Below are 13,180 nucleotides of genomic sequence, written 5' to 3' on the forward strand. Positions count from 1 at the left end.
AGGCTACAGCTCAATGAACAAAACAATCTTTTTCTATGTCTTCACAGAGCTGGCATGGCTGGCAATATTCTTTTTATTTAATTAACTTTCAGTTAGTATTTCTCAGGGGTAGATAGAAATGAAAATTCTAAAGTTTTCTTATATGAATAATTCCTGGCAAATACTTTTAAACAGTAAGAAGAACATAACTTCAGTATTTCATAACTTTTGTTGTCAGTTCAGTATTTGTCTGCCTTCTCAAATCAGACCCACAGCTGTTTGATGATGACTCGCAATGTACAAGGCACCCACTATGTACGGTTCTGATGGGACCTTCTCAATTTAAAACTCTGCCTCTTCCAGGTCAAACACCTGCTTCCTCCATGTTTTCTCACAATGATGCTAACTGGCATGCCTCTCTCTTTAAGGGTCACAATAGCACCAGGGACAATTTGGAATTTCAGTGGCCACTTTGGGGGGTTCTTGATAGGAAAGAGATTATTAAATTGACATTAGCTTAGAACAGAAAGCAAAGATGCTTTCATGAGGAAGCTCTCTCGTTTGCCTAAAAGATTACTTTGTTTAGGAAAGGAGACACACCCTTCTCTGCTGATTTTTGCTGCTATTGTTGTTTCTTTTTTTAATTGAGGGATTATTAAATGATGGCTTTTTAATTGTAATTAAATTGTGATGAAATTGTCAAGAGCCCAGGCTATGTCTAAATCAGCTGTACATCATTCTCTTTTGTGTGTATGTATGTCGATATTTTTACAGAGGAAACGTAATTGCTTTTGTATATTAATCTTCTATCTTGCAACCTTGCTATAATCACCTAGTAGTTCCAGCAGTCTTTGTTGCTGTTGTTGTTGATTGTTTTATTTTTTCCCTACATAGACAATCATGTCATATAATTACTTTTTACAGCAATAATTTCATATTTTTTTATGAAGCTGACTCCCTCTCATTTGTTTTCTATTCCTCTTCCTCCTTTTTCTACTCTCTCAGGAAACATTCAAGGTTAACTGATTATAAAAAGTCAGTTAAGTGCTTACTCAAATATTTAGTCCAGATAAATAGTCTAAAATGTCCCAAAGAAAGGAAAAATTAGTTACTAAGCTGTGTTTCCCTTTGTGTTTTATTTTGTGTTTCTCTTTATGTATTTCGTGTTTCTATTTATGTATATTTATATAGTAGCCTGTCACTATAGTTATAAGAAAAAGCTTTAGTTCTAAGATAAAAGATGTACTTTAGTATGATTCAAAGGCTTTAAAAAATTAGTTTACTGTATAAGAATAATGTCACCACCATAAATTTCTCAAGATTTAACCTTCCTAAATATCCTGCATTAGTTTGGTGAATTAAGTAGAATGTCACTGTTTTCATAGCTTGTTTAAAATTTTAATTATATGTATTAAATTGTAATCAACTAAATGGAATGATAATGATGAATAACTTTTTAAAGGTTTAACTGTATGAAATTCTTACAATCCTACAAATCATATGATTTAAGGTGTTAACTAAAATTAGTAATTTTCAGATACTTAACTAAATTTAGATCTTAGACTCATGATTAAGTTAATTAATAAGTAATCTTTGGAAGCCCATAAAATTTCTAAACAAGCCACAGACACAAACATTGGTTAGTTGAACCTAATTTTAATTTACTCTTATTTCTAAAAATGGCAATAGATTAACAAAATACGCAAATAATTTTGATGACTTTATATATGTTTATTTTTGCCTTCTTAAATAAGTGTTCATGTAAAAGAATAGCTAAACACTTTCACAAATTTTTGTTCCCTGGTTTTCTCTTGTGTTTGGAGAGAAAAAAATTGCTTTTTTCCCCTAAATAATTACTTTTTTTTTGCGGTACGCGGGCCTTTCACTGTTGCGGCCTCTCCCGTTGCGGAGCACAGACTCTGGACGCACAGGCTCAGCAGCCATGGCTCACGGGCCCAGCTGCTCCACGGCATGTGGGATCTTCCCAAACCGGGGCACGAACCCATGTCCCCTGCATCGGCAGGCAGACTCTCAACCACTGTGCCACCAGGGAAGCCCCTAAATAATTACTTTGATTAAAGATAATCTGTATAAATGATTATTTAAAGTAGGTAGAGAAGCTATAGAAATATACAAATGTGTATACAAATCAATGGATTTTTTTCTAATTTTTTATTTTGAAACATATGATACACTTGCGCTATGCGTGTTACACTGCATTATATATTATATTATACTGTACATAATATTAAATAATATACTAAACTTCCAAGGCCCAAAATTCTGTCATTAGCCTTCACGGTATTAAGACGAATCCTTTCTAGGATGCACAAGTTATCTCCTTTGTTAAGAGAATTTCTCAGGCTTTTAGGAATTAGTTGTAGACTCTGCCCCTTTTCAAGCTGAGATGACTAATTAATGCAATAGACTTATATGATACCTAAGGTTTTGTCACCAATAGGTAGAAGCTGCCTTTCTAAAACATCCATCTAAGTAGTCATCTTAAAAGCTACAGCATACCCTATGTTGAGGGTAACTCAACATCTCATCCTCCAGTAGAAGGAAAATGATGGATTAGCCCTTGTACAAGGATTGACTCTGCTCTCTGGACACCCCTCTTATCATGATCAACAACATCTTGGCAACGGAGAAAATCTTAGTATCATGGATTAATATCCCATGGTCTGTCTTTTTCTTTCCTTGGTCAAAAAGGAGGACTGAAAAAGAAAAGCAGGACCTGACAGCTGAAACCTGGCCTGGAACTCTCCATCTCTGGTGTAACTAGGAGCTGGCCCGGCACTCACAGCTAGGCATTAGTGTTTACCTGTTAGATGTAAGCAATTCCGCTAAACACCCATATTAGATCAGGTCACTTCTGCGACCATGAGGGATCAAGACAAAAGCAAGAGCACTTCATAATCATGTCTGAACACAAACAAAACATGAACATTTTTTAAAACCACAAAATTATCAAGCATTTCCCTATCGTGACCAATATATGTAACCACTGATACTTTAGCAATTACAGCTTTAATGTCAGTCTGTATTTTCCTCCTTCTAGTTGAGATCTTTCAAGATTGTCAGTCAGAATTACTTCTATTTCAAGTCAGTATCAAATCCAAAACAAAGACTTGCTTCCCTAAGTACTCCCCAAAAGCACCTAAAAACCCCAATGTGATATATATAGTTAGTCCTAACACTTCAACATGCCCCATGGTGAGTTTTCTTCCTCTTTGAAATAGCAATAAACCCAGCTTCAAATAGCAGTAAACCCAACTTCAACACAGGTGTCTTCTTAGTGGACATCAGAGGACATTGACAGTCAATCAATAAAATGCAGTTCCTGATTTAAGACATGTCCTATCCAATGTGGAAACAGGCGACTATTTATCAACATTTATTATATAAAGTTACATAAAATGGTAAGTTAAAAGCAGCACTACTGAACTCAGGGACCAATAGGATATGTGAATTGAAGATAGAGAGGACCAAAAGCTAACTCTAGCATGAAGTCTGAGGAAGATATAAATTCCTATTTGGATCTGTTAAGATTGCTGTATATTGGAATATTCAGATGGGAATATGAAAAGGCTTCTGGAATACAGATTTGGAATTTAGAAGAGGAGTCTATTCTGAAGAAAGAGATATGTATGGAGGTCAGAAATGAAGATGAAGCTTCTCGTGAAGAGACAGTAAAATAAGTAGAAAGTTGAGGACTGAAATGCTGAATTTTGGAGGATCCCATCAGTTAAGGGGCAGACAGAAATGAAAGAGAATGTTCAGAGAGATGAGGTGACAGCTAGCAGATAAAAGGGTACCCAGAACAGTTTATGGAGTGTGGTAGACACAGAGTATATTTTTTCTCTGAATGAATACACAAAAGTTATAATTTCCAATTACAATTTTACCTCTCAAAATATCAATATTTCTCCACTTTTGGTAAAATTTCCTTTATTGTGATTTTTCTGCTACCTTTGGTTAATCTAACAATCTTGCCTTGATCAATGTCTGACTCAGACTTCCCCTCTTTGAGAAACAGTGGCAAAGCAAGTACACTCAATCCTATTTATATTTTTTAAATTACTTGCCTGCATTGTACTGCCTGAGTAGTCAAGAGGTCCCAGAATATCTGAAATACATAAACAAAGAAACAGGAAATAGTTAACGGCTGCTTCTGCAGCAGCTCGGTAAATTAGAATAATCAAATGCATCTTGGAGTAAACTCATGTGCACGTAGCTGTAAACAGTAATCTCCATTCTTTTAAAAGTACAAATCATTTATTACAACAATTCATAATCATTCTCATTTCAAGTTCTAGATGAGAATAAGTCATAATGAGAGAATTTGTACTTTCTAATTAGAGTTGATTTTTTTTTAAAGCAGAGAAATGAAATGGTGAATTACTACAAAGGAGAGGAAGTCTACAGTCAATTAACTGAAGAAAAAGAAAGAGAACTTAAAACATGTCCAAATCAAATGAGATAAAAAGTTTCAGTCACTCAGGGAAATCCACAAAGTACATATCCTTTCTCCCAGAATCCCGTAGAATTTTGTATAGTAGAGGTAAGACAGTACCGTGAGTTGCTGTGGAAGAAGAATTTGGTGGGTTGGCCATGCTTTGAAAAGGCCTCCATTTTGGGTGTGTGCCAGGTTTCCCCGAGCACTCAGTGCACACAATTACTGCATTTGCATGTGTAAATTGGGTAATGGCGTGCCTAACTATCAGATTTGTATGTGAAAATGCTATCAGCATATGCACTATTGGTTGTGTGCCCACTGAAAGAGGACTTTTAATGGGGTTGCACTAGTTGGGGAGCAAAATTTCTAAGAATCTGAGAGCAGGTTCTACATACCTGGATCCAGCATAGACGCCCCTATGGATAACTGGCACCCCCAATAATTACTTTGTTGTTGTATATCCTCTCAAATACTATCTAGGGGAGGAAATTCATCAGAGGACCATTTGACCAATTCTAATTAGCACAGAGCAAAACTGTACCCAAGTTACTCTTGGCAGTGCCTATCTGAGCCAGATGAACAGACTGCTGTGCAACCAGTCCATTCATCTTGGCCATCGTAACAGTCAACACGGATCTTTGTTAAATTGACTTAGGTTCTTTTTCTCCCTCCCTAAGATACAATATTTCTCAGACATCTTTTTTTGTCACATCATTTTACTTTTCTGAAGACTTCAATGTTTCTCAATTACATCATAGAAGGAAACAGACAAAACTGTTGTCCCTCCGCCTTCCAAAATAGGTAAAACGTAATGATCATTCATTCACCCTACCTCAGTGGATTTCTTTCTTCTAGAAGTTTCCACGCTTATTTATTAGTACCCTAGAATGCAAAACATAGCCTGTCTGAGAATTTGCCCAAGAAACATAGCCATCATATTTCCTGAATCAAAAATTGGTTCACATGGTGTGGGGATAATAGAATCGAATATTTCAAATTGAGTTTGATAAAAAAAAAAAGCTGGGAGGTTTGGCTGTTGTAGCTCAAAGGTGCCTTCTGAGTAGCGCCCTTCTGGTAACCCTTATTTCCCCTGCCCTCCTCCCCTCCAGGAAAACCAACCTCAATGTAAAGCAACTGTCACAATACATCTCTGAGAGCCCTGCTTTCTGCTATCGTACAAATTGCTCACCTTAACTCGGGATTTAATCTCTTAATATAATCTTCTGTCAAACTGCTCGGAACAAACTGATTATGTATATAACTTGGTCTTTTTTTTCACCCATCCATCTTTCCAGCAGTCTTTCTCAAAGTTTGTTCTGAGTAACATTTAATAAGAAATACCTGGAGAACTAATGAGAAATGCAGACCCTATGCCTCATTCCAGATCTACTGAGTTAGAAGTTGGGGGAGTGAGACCTAGGAATCTGTAATTTAACGAGTTCCTTGGGTGATTTTTACAGACCAAAGCACGCACGTTGTGTAGTTTTATCTTAGTTGTGTTGTTTGCCTTCTTCCATTTAGCTGCGAGGGGGGTCTCAGTATTGAGTTGCAACCAATCAAAAGCAGGCGTTGCATACTTCTCCTTTAATACAGACGGGACCATTCTACGGTTGTAGTTATCAGAATGAAATCTTAGCAAGAAAATACACCATGAGTATTCAAAATAAGTGTCATAACATAAAACACGCTTCTGTCCAGGGACATCACTGCCTTATTCAATCTGCTGGCTTCACCTACAGATATTGTCGAGAAATGGCAGACTGAAAGACCCCAGATCATCTCTACTTAAGGTTTGCCATGTATGGGTATCTCTCAAGCAGTTATCCCTGCTCCAAGAATGCATGCATTAGGTGATAAGCACAGACTGATTTATGATCACTCAATATCGGAAAGGTGTAGCATTCCATTTCACCAATGGTATTCTGCTAGATTAGAAAGTATCATAAACACATTGGAGAATCCCCAGCCCAGGAACCATAAACCACTGTATTTCTTCCCCCACTTTTTAATTTAACTATGTGTTTTGGATTACATAAATAACTATGAGCCTATATTTTCTTTATAAAATAAATCAGTCTCTCTACGTAGGAATCACTAGTTAGATTGAATATTAGGGCATGTATAAAATTGCATGCTTAAAAGACACGAAAACATTTCTCAATGAGAGAGAAGCTGCTCACAAGTGACCTTCATGTCGAACAGTGGGGGGGAGGGGTCAGCACTGCCACTAAATCATTTTGATTCACAGATGAGATCAACATATTCATATTTGTTTGCCAAATGTGTATTTTAATTTAGGCTTTTCTGATTGATGCGTGTAATTTATGCTGCCCAGAACTAAGGCGTCATATTTTTCTTTTTTCCTAACTAACAGGGGGAGACTTTCTTGGAAACAGATAAAGGAAAGAGTCCAGTAATTTGTAGCAATGTGACTACAGCCACACATGTCCTAGAATTAATGTTCTTCATTAGGATGAGTAGGATCAGCTGTATGTATACATCAGGCTTTTAATTAACTCAGTCCCCACAACAGGATTCATGATTCAAACTGTTAGCGTTTTTTTCTTAAATCACAAAATAAAAAAATTGGGTGGCACATCTTTTTTACATGCGAAAAAAAAAAAAGGAAAGGATGCTCAGAGAAATCAAAGGCTCTTTGTATTACACCGAGAGTGCTCAGAAGATCTGTATAATCCTGTGTAAATCAGCTAAAGGAGAGCTTGGCATTGAGTGAGTCCAAAGGGATGGTGAAGACTCGACCATTGTGACAGTTTCCTCTCTGCAGAATAGATACGATTTCAGTTTATTTGTATTGATGTCTTTAACGAACATTTGGAATTTGTTAGATATTTTTAGCTGCCTTGTTCTTGCAGAACTCACCTAGTGATATTTTAATAAGACACCACCAGTGTAAAGAAACTTCAGTAAGGCAACATGAGGAGCTTAAGTGAGGGGTGAGGGGAAAAACTTTTTATAGCAGCTTCATTCTCTGAGATCATATTAACATAAATTTGACAGTTAATCTCCATATTGCAAAAAGGCTGCCCAGACTTATTTAATTAAACTTAGAACAAATATGTTTCTTTATTTGCCAGGTACAGCTTTTATCTTAAAATATCCACTTCCAATTATGGTGCAAGATTACGGTTTAGGGCAGGAGCATGGGGCAGGGGATGGTAAGGCCAGAGCCGATGGAGGGATGTGCAGTTACGTACAGATCCCGGCTGCTGATGCCTGATGCTCCTGGCACCCGTGATCCCGAAGAATTCTACGAGAGATGCTGATCGTTTGTAAAAGTTATTTCTTTGCTTCAGATTTCAAGTGACAGAATTAAAATTTGATTGAGATATTTTTCCCAGACACATTTAAAATCTATTCTTTAATAAATGTTTGCTGGACAGATGTCCAAACTATTTATCCAAAGAACTACGGAAGAATGAACCTCCTTCGACATCAGGAGGCACTGCATTTATACTTCGGATCCATTCCGTATTGAACGGCAAATGATTTAACCTTTATGAATCTTGGGTGCCTCTTCTGCTGAGATTATCTCATAATTTTTGGTGGGGAGGAAATAGGATTCATTCATTCGAAAAATATTTATGGGACACCTTCCTTGTGTCAGTCCCTCTTCTGAGCAGTAGTGAACAAAGTAATATTCCTGCTTTCCTGGAGCTTACATTCTAGTGGAGGAAACAGATAGATAAATGGATTCTATAATGTCAGGCAGTTTTAAATTCCATGAAGCAGGACTGCAGAATAAGATTAAGGGTGGTGGCAGTGGGAAGTTGATGTTCAGATAGGGGCGGGAAAGGTCTGACAAAGGGACGTTTGAGCAGAATGGATGGGAGTGAGAAAGCAAAGCCTGAGAATTAGGGGGGAAGAGAGCTCCAGGCAGAGGAAAAGTAAGCTCAGAATTGCTGACTGGGAGCTGACTTTGCTTACTGAAGTAACAGCCGGGACAGGAGTGGGTGAGCATTGAGTGGGAGGAAACGAGGTTTAGCAAACCTGACTCCAGGCTGACTTTCTCACCTCCTTTCCCACCACCCCTTGTGGAATTCAGTCCCACTCCCTGATGGGATGCCATTGAAAGACGGATGGCAGGGAAGTGACAGGATCTGTTTGCATTTTACAAACATCATTTAGGCTGCTATGTGGAGCACAGACTTGTAATACAGCCGGGGCGAGAGGAGAACAGGAAAGACAGATGTAAGAAATGATTGCTATTTTTTTAGACAGGACATTACAGTGGCTAGGGCTGTGTTAAGAAGGATGAAGGAGATAAAATTGATCATTTCAGGATATATTTTGAAGGTAGAACTGACGGGATTTGCTAACGGATTGGATCCCGTTCCTCTTGGACAAGCTACACAAGTAAAGATTATATTTACCTAAGGTCACTCTGCTACAAAGTAAACCAATAAGAACACCAAATGGTTTCAGAAATACAGCAAACAGGCAAGCCTTCTCGAGAGGCAATAGTATGGTTGGGTATCGCACAGGACTTGTCCCATTGTTACAGAGCCATAGAGGTGATGGAAAGCCTCAGCCTTTCGTTAACTGTTAATATCCTAAAGTACCATGAAACATTTGGAAAATCCCTGCAGGGGTTCCGATGTACGTACATACTCGTTGAGGTAATACATGTGCCCCCCCTCCGCCCACTGAACCAACAAAAGCAGCCATCTAAAAGCAGGGACAGTAACATGGAAAGAACATGATGGTGGAAGTACTCTTCTCTGCTACTCAGGTAGAAATAAGAGGTCAGATCAACCCAGTGGAATTTTCACACCAACAGAGCATAATCCTCCATGTTACAAACCCCAGGAGAACAAGACTGTCTATTCTTCATACCATCAGGGACTACTTCATGCTACATGGCCATTAATATTTGTTGAAATGAACAAAAGTGAAAAATACTAGGGCTTTTCAGGAATAGCTCATAAAACAACTTTCAGATATCTAGCCTCTACAAGCAACATTTTGGATTTTGGTGAGACTTGAAGTAATTGCCATTTACCAGTTACAGATACAAAATGTTTGTGGTCTTTTTATTCCTCTCAATAAAACGTCCTTCTGTCATATCATAGCCTGGGCACTTGACAATTTGGAACTATTGCCAATCAACTAGGATGCCCAGTTTCCACATTTCTCAGTGTGGCCAAAAGAATAACTTGAACCCTTCATACCACAAACGTGTCCAGCACATGGCTTCCGTTATAATAAGTCTGGTCATCTGTCAAAAGTGGAGAGCAGGCGGTTGTAACCCTGAGGAAAGAAGATGTACTAGAGGGAGGTAAGTGTCTCCATACAAGACACGAGTGGGCTGGTCATGAACTTGGCTGCCGACACCCTGGAAACAGACTGCTGAGTGGTAGATTTTCTGCTCCTTATTCCCATATAGTGTATCCCTAACTTCTTGACTCTCTTCTCTATTGAGTTTCAAGCCCCCAGGAATACGCCATCATACAGGAGATTGGCTGAGTAGTTTTCTGGGGACTTCTTAGCCTCCTTCAGAGAAACTGGGAGGAGTAAAGAGAGAGAATTCTCTCCTTTTCCTTGAACACTATTGAGCCATTGTGTCTTGGGAATGTAGAAGAGGATGGTAGAATATAAGAATCAGGAATAAATTAACTTTCCCCCTTAGAATAACATCCCAAATAATATATTTATTAGTTTCTCACCAATTGGTGAGATACAAAATCAAAATTATGATCATACTCTGGGCAGTCATACTCTGGGCAAACAATATATTTATTAGTTTCTCACCAATTGGTGAGATATAAAATCAAAACAATGATCATACACTGGGCAAATAAAAGGTATGTTACCTTTTGTAACATATATCACTTCACATTTGACAGAGTAATTTTACATGCATTTACTTGTTTGATAAGGGTAGACGGGGTAGAAATTGTTTCTGAACGAGTTATAGATATCAAATATGCTCATCCAGACTCAGTGATTTGCCCAAGGATACGCAGTATACAGTGAGCCAGGACTCGACGTGGGTGTCATACCTGACTGGGTGCAGAAGCTTTGCGGCGCAGTGAGGAAGAGCAGAGTTTATTAATGTCTGGGCAGTCTATAGGTTTTTAGTTCTTAAAGCTTATTGTATTTAGTATTGTGACAACTTTTTGATGCACTATTGCGTACATTTCATAGGCAGAAGAGTTAAAAGTCAGGCTGTAATAAAATCAGGTAGTAATGATGGAAACAGGATTAGAAGCCAGGCTCCCCGCATGGGAACTTTACAGTGCTCATACTCAGGTTTTGCCTACATTTCTCCCTATAATTAAAAAAACAGAAATAGTAATAATTGCAGATAAATTAATATCCACAGTTGATCTGGTTTATAAGTGACTACATTTCTCCATTATTTCTTTCCTCCCCGACATGGTATGGTGTGCATTCTACCTCATCAGATAGGATCGATGTTTGTGTTTTGAAGGTCAGGAGATTGGCAGCAGTAGAAATTAAATTCCAGAATCCATCCGTCAGCCAGGTCTATTGCAAGCAGATGCTCTTTTTCTCTGCAATTGCCATGCCAGTGGCCTTAACCCTGATTTGGAAGGACAACCCAATCAACTACAGAAAGGAAGGCTTTCAGGGATTCTGGAGCCGTCTTGGACTTCTCCTGAATATCACTATCGTGAAACAAATGGCTTATCAGGAGCTGCTTCTCCAGCAGATCTCTATCATGGGTATTCTGAAAAATGTCCAGTGAGGCACTGATAAATTGGGAGCATTTTACAAGGTTAAACAGTGACCCTCTTTTGGCTTTGAGAGTCAGGAAGATACAGGGAAAAAGTAGAAATTAAAGGCAAGTGAGAAGAAGCATATCAGGTAAAAGGCTAAAGGGAGCTTACAGGCTACAAGGTGTCAGAAAGAAGACAGCTGGAAAAAGAAAAAAAAAAGAAGAAGAAGGAGACAGATGAGGCCACTGGTCCTTAGCAGAAACTACAGGATTCCCACATTCAGGTCAAAGGAGGGACATCTGTCTGGGGTTAAGTTTTACAACTTATAATTTAGAAACATACACGCTTCAGGACGTATACCCCTAAAGCACAAAATCTGAAAAGTATTGGATTTTGGACTTAATGTGATTCTATGACCAGCAGGCTGCCGTCAGGGCTAGAACATTCAAAAAAGGCAGTTTTCAATGATCACCACCCATGAGTCTCCTACACATGTTTTTAGGTTGCAAGAGAAGTCTCCAAGCCTGGCCAAGTCTCTTCTCAGATCACACCTGAGTCTCTTGTCCTGGGAATTGTCCGTTTATCATTTGGCCTCTTCATGTTCATGGCCCATGTCACCCTTACTTGCCCATGATTGACACAGGTGATTTGCCTGTACTTGCAGTACTGGGTCTCGCCCAAAGCCTATTTTGGACTTCACTGTTCTCCTAACTAGTCTGAGTTCTGACAGAAAGAATTGGGAGGTAATATTCTATTTTCAGCTCTCTAGTTAACTAGCACTGTAACCCTGGGAAGTCAGTTTCTTAACCTCTCTTGGCCTCACTCTTCTCAACTGCACAATGAGGAAATTTGGCTTGAACAGTGAAGCTCCTCAGAGACCCAGGGAAAGGATTACTTCCATGCACTCTTTGGCCAGATTTAGCTGAGTAATATTTTAGAATTCTGTATAAAATTTTGTTTGGAAAAAGGCTTGGCCACTAAAAAGCGGTTTGCAAACTTCTGAACTAGAGGGTCACCAAATTCCATTTGAGATTCAGTAATTTAGTCCTTTATCCAATCATTTAATCTCATAATCAATCTTCATTTGAAAACTGAAGATCTAGCATTGCCTGATGAAAATATCTGGGGTTGAGGTGAATTATAAGCAACTCAAGAGCAGAGAATATACATTTTAGTATCTGCATATATATATATATATATATGTATATATATATATATTTATTTATCATGGGGTAAATTGTACTGCAGACACTTAGTACAATTCAGTAAACACTTACAGAGTGCCTGTTTTATACCAACACCTTCTTATTTCTAGGGATGCAAAGACGAGTCAGGCATTCTTTAACAGATCCAGTGGTCAGATGTTGGCAGGATGAAGAAATGAATATAAGTAAAAGAAGAGGGAAAACTCGGAGCCAATTTTCAGCCAAGTTGACATAGATATAGATTGGTAACCCACTTAATGGTGTATTTTATTATTTATCTAAGTTTCAATGCAAATTAAAAAACTAATAAGATTGACCGTACTAATTTTGCTTGAGGAAAATTTTCCTTTCTTGGCTTTTTCAAACTCAGTAGAAGTCCTAAGTGTTATATTCCACCCTGCAAGAGAATAATTTTCATGGCTGAGGCTGTTGTAGCTGACCCCTAACTACTCACAGAATTTACCAATTTAAGGAGAAGTTTTGATATTACAGTGTTCCTCTTGAACTCCTCCTTGAAACACCCTCTGAGCAACTGTCTGTCCACCGTCTGGTGGCCCATTCTGGTAGCTCTCACTGCAACAGTAAGCAAACTCCAAAGGAAAGTTTATCAGTTCCATAAAGTCTTAACCGTCTACTTGTTTTTCTCAGCCAAATGACTCCCAGAAACAGTATCACGTGCAGATATACAAGCATAGCCTCTGAAGCCAAACTATTCTTCAAATGCTTGTTCTTCCCTGGTTTCCTAACTGAGAAATATAGATAAAAAATTGTACAGTCATCCCCAGGTATTCATGGGCGATTGGTTCCAGGACCCGCCAGGGATACCAAAATCTGCAGGT

At 38.4% G+C, this 13,180-nt stretch overlaps 1 protein-coding gene across 1 annotated transcript in view; it reads right to left on the reverse strand.

The window, feature by feature from the left end:
• Positions 1-3,992: 3,992 nt before the first annotated feature.
• LOC307176391 (uncharacterized protein) overlaps positions 3,993-13,180 on the reverse strand; it is a gene marked incomplete at both ends in the record, with an annotated part of 105,889 nt that continues 96,701 nt past the window's right edge. The window contains one exon of the mRNA XM_079902420.1: positions 3,993-4,108. Within this exon, the coding sequence (XP_079758546.1) occupies positions 3,993-4,108 (116 nt within the window). The remainder of the gene's footprint in view (positions 4,109-13,180) is intronic.

The sequence above is a fragment of the Stenella coeruleoalba genome, assembly GCF_951394435.1.
Source record: "Stenella coeruleoalba genome assembly, chromosome: 17".
Lineage (NCBI taxonomy): Eukaryota > Metazoa > Chordata > Mammalia > Artiodactyla > Delphinidae > Stenella > Stenella coeruleoalba.